The 3680-nt window shown below is 44.4% G+C and overlaps 1 protein-coding gene across 1 annotated transcript in view; it reads right to left on the reverse strand.

Annotated features, from left to right (window-relative positions):
- The window catches only part of GSR (glutathione-disulfide reductase), a 49193-nt gene that overhangs the window by 36054 nt on the left and 9459 nt on the right, over window positions 1-3680 (reverse strand). The window contains exon 2 of the mRNA XM_023517796.1: window positions 3117-3143. Within this exon, the coding sequence (XP_023373564.1) occupies window positions 3117-3143 (27 nt within the window). The remainder of the gene's footprint in view (window positions 1-3116; window positions 3144-3680) is intronic.

The following is a 3680-nucleotide window of genomic DNA, read 5'->3' on the forward strand; positions in this document are numbered from 1 at the left end:
GGGATTCGAACCCGCCACCTTAGGTGTATGTGGCTGGCGCCTTAGCCACTTGAGCCACAGGCCCCGAGCCTATTTTGGGTTTTATGGTTGGCTTTTACCACCCGCCTTGGGGAAGAGCATTCCTAGTTTCTGTGGTCAATCTCAGGGAAGAATGGGACTGAGGAGCTGGATAACAAGAGAGGTCATAGAAAAACCTTTGTTTCTGAGGCCTTCATTTTGGGCTACTGTTTTTCTGAGGCCTTCATTTTGGGGTACTGTTTTCTGAGCTCCAACACAGCTCACAATCTGTAAAGGTCTTATATCTAACTGTCATGAAAAGAGACAAATTGCCATCCAGAACTTTAGATGACAAACTACCATTCTCCCCTGTCACACAAGCTTTAGAGCCCTTTCTTTTTTTTCTTAAGACAGTCTCATTTAGGGCGGTGCCTATGGCTCAGTGGGGAGAGTGCCAGCCCCATATACCGAGGGTGGCGGGTTCAAACCGGGCCCCAGTCAAATTGCAACAGAAAAAATAGCTGGGCATTGTGGAGGGCGCCTGTAATCCCAGCTACTCAGGAGGCTGAGGCAAGAGAATCACCTAAGCCCAGGAGTTGGAGGTTGCTGTGAGGTGTGTGATGCCATGGCAGTCTACCAAGCACAATAAAGTGAGACTCTGTCTCTACAAAAAAACAAAAAGGATAGTCTTATTTAGTCACTGTTGTTGGGTGCCAAATGTTGGAGTTCCACTCAGGGGAAAGGTCTGCTCAGACCTGTGGAACTGGTGGCAACCAACTAAAGGAATATAAAGTTAGAAACAAGGCAAAGAAAGAGACATGAGCCATAGAGTAGAATTAAAAGTGGGAGCTGAGGGGTCCACTGCCTGTTTGTGGGCTTCTGACGATGGCACCAAGTGTTTACTTCACCCTGCTTTTATTGGAGTCTATTTGCCCAGAGAGTAAGATGAGGGAGGGAACAAAGTTCTGAGTGAGCATATCAGCTCCTGTTATTATTTAAGGGTTTGACTAGCCTTGAGAAATCTGAGCCCTATGTTGGGAGAGGCTCCCACTTGAGATCACACACACAGACTTCTAAGAAGGTGCTAAACTCTGATCGTTCCCTATGGAGTAAAACGCCACTAGCGTTAATCTCCTCTGAGGAGGCTCTGGTGCCTATGGCTCAAGCGGCTAAGGTGCCAGCCACATACACCTGAGCTGAGGGTTCAAACCCAGCCCGGGCTTGCCAAACAACAATGACGGCTGCAACCAAAAAATAGCCGGGCATTGTGATGGGTACCTGTACTCCCAGCTACTTGGGAGGAGGAGGCAAGAGAATAGCTTAAGCGAAGGAGTTAGAGGTTGCAGTGAGCTGTGATATCACAGCACTCTACCCAAGGCAACAGCTTGAGGCTCTGTCTTCAAAAAAAAAAACACTCCTCTGAGGAATTGGTGGGTGGGAGGAATTTTCCTCCCATCACCACCACTGAGGATCTTCCTCTGCGATAAGGGATATAAACTCTTCTGTCCATATCTCAGGGCTCAGGCTACTCCCTTGATCTCTGCGTCAGGCAAATGCAAATCTCCACTATGGGCATCTGCTTTCCCTGTTTACTAAGCAGGAGACAACCCAGTTAATGTATCTTTCTAGGTCTTGTCATAGCCTCTTCTATGACCATTTTTCCTCAGAGTGCTCACAGCCGCAGCAGGGTGTTTGTAAGGGGTATCCCCAACAGGCTAGAATTTCAGAAAAGGCAGGAAGCTTGCTAGCAGTGTCTAGTTTAAATGTAGACTAGCTGACTTTGTTCCAACTCACTCAACCCACTTTTTAATTTTCCTCTTTTTCTGGGGGTGCTTTACCTTGCCAAGAATGGGGTCTTTGGTCCCCATTCTCCCAGGAAGTCACCCTCAGTAAACTGCCATGGCATCATAGCTCACAGCAACCTCAAACTCCTGGGTTCAAGAGATCCTCTTTGCCTCAGCTTCCTAAGTAGCTGGGACTACAGGTGCCTGACCCAGCTATGTTTGTTTGTTTGTTTGTTTTTTTAGAGAAGGGGTCTCACTCTTGTTCATGCTGGTTTCAAACTCTTAAACTCAAGCAATCTAGTCACCTCAGCCTCCCAGGGCGCTGGGATTACAGGCTGAGCCACTTGTGTGTGAGCTGGCCTACACTCCGTTTTTGACAAGCCTTAGCCTTCTTTGTAACCCCTTCCTTTATGCCTAAAGATGGATATATTGATAACTCTGCTAGTTTTTAGAATCAAGGTGAAATTCATGTAGCATGGAATTAACCATTTATCTGTTGGTTCTTTATCTTATATAATGCATATCAAAGATTTGTAAGCACAAATAAATCATGTTAATGAACCTCACTTCACCTCATATTCCCATGAGGTAATGTATTTATTTACTTCTAATTTGCACTGTGTGCGATGCTATGACATTAAACACCCTTTGGGGAGGTGCTTTCATATGAACTGCATTGGGGATTTAGGCCCAGACCTAATCAGTGCGATAGGCACCAAGCACGCCTGTCCTTCTGGTTCCTTCTCTACTGCTACATCACTCTACCCTTCTGGGGTAGAGCAATCTGCACAGACACTGCAGGGCGAGGACAGCCTGCCTGGTGCTCCTGGAGCCAACTGAGGCCACAAGGCTACGGATTATACACACCCAGGATGGCAGGAAGGGCAGCAGAAGCCAGGATCCTTCCAGATATCCTCAAGTGCTAAGCCAATCTCAGTAACTCCCCATCTCCAGACTTCTTGATAAGTGATATTAAAAAATACAAACATAAGCCAGGTATTGTGGCAGGTGCCTGTAGTCCCAGCTACTCAGGAGCCTGAGGCAGGAGGACTACTTAAACACACTAGTTTGAGGTTGCTGTGAGCTAGGCTGATGCCACAGCACTCTACCCTGCGTGATAGAGCAAGACTCTGTCTCAAAATAAATAAATAAATAATAAAAACAACTAACAAATAAAAACCATCTATTGCTTAAGCAACTTTTAGTGGGTTCTCAATTAGTTTTTGCAGAAAGGATTGTAACTGATATATTTGGAAAACATTTTTACTCTGATCATGATTTACCAAATAGAAAAATGATTATTGAAGGAAAGAGAAATTAAAAAACAAATCCTACCTTTTTGGGTACACATCCAACATTTACCTAAAAAAGAAAAAGGACACACTTTAGGATACTGAACTCCAACCATCAAACGAACCTGGAAGAAATATACATCAAGCAAGGAGATTTCCCCAAGTTCTGAGTCGCAATGAAATAAATCCTACAATTACTTTTTTTTTCCTATTATAGAATTTTAAAAGGTAAGAACATTATATTTTCCTTATGTGATGAAGTAGAGAATTTTACTCATTAGCATTTTCTGAGGAAAAGCACAAAGAGAGACAGAGACAGAAAGGGCAATGAGAGCATCTGAGCAGCTGCCTTAGGAGAGATTCCTGGGAATTTGACTACAGGTAGGTGGTTAAACACCCACTATGGCCCACTTAATAAAACCTCTAGTGAGCTACATTATTCTTAGGGATCAGAGGACAATGAGATTCATCCGTGCTATTGAGTTTTACAGACTTGCTAGAAATAGACCACAAATTTGACTCTTAGCCCTCTAGCAGTCAATACACAAAGGGAAATAAAAATAGTTGTAAGATTTCATCATGAAGGCTCGGCGCCTATAGCTCAACC

Source organism: Otolemur garnettii, unplaced genomic scaffold, assembly GCF_000181295.1.
Source record: "Otolemur garnettii isolate 467f Iridium unplaced genomic scaffold, OtoGar3 scaffold00121, whole genome shotgun sequence".
Lineage (NCBI taxonomy): Eukaryota > Metazoa > Chordata > Mammalia > Primates > Galagidae > Otolemur > Otolemur garnettii.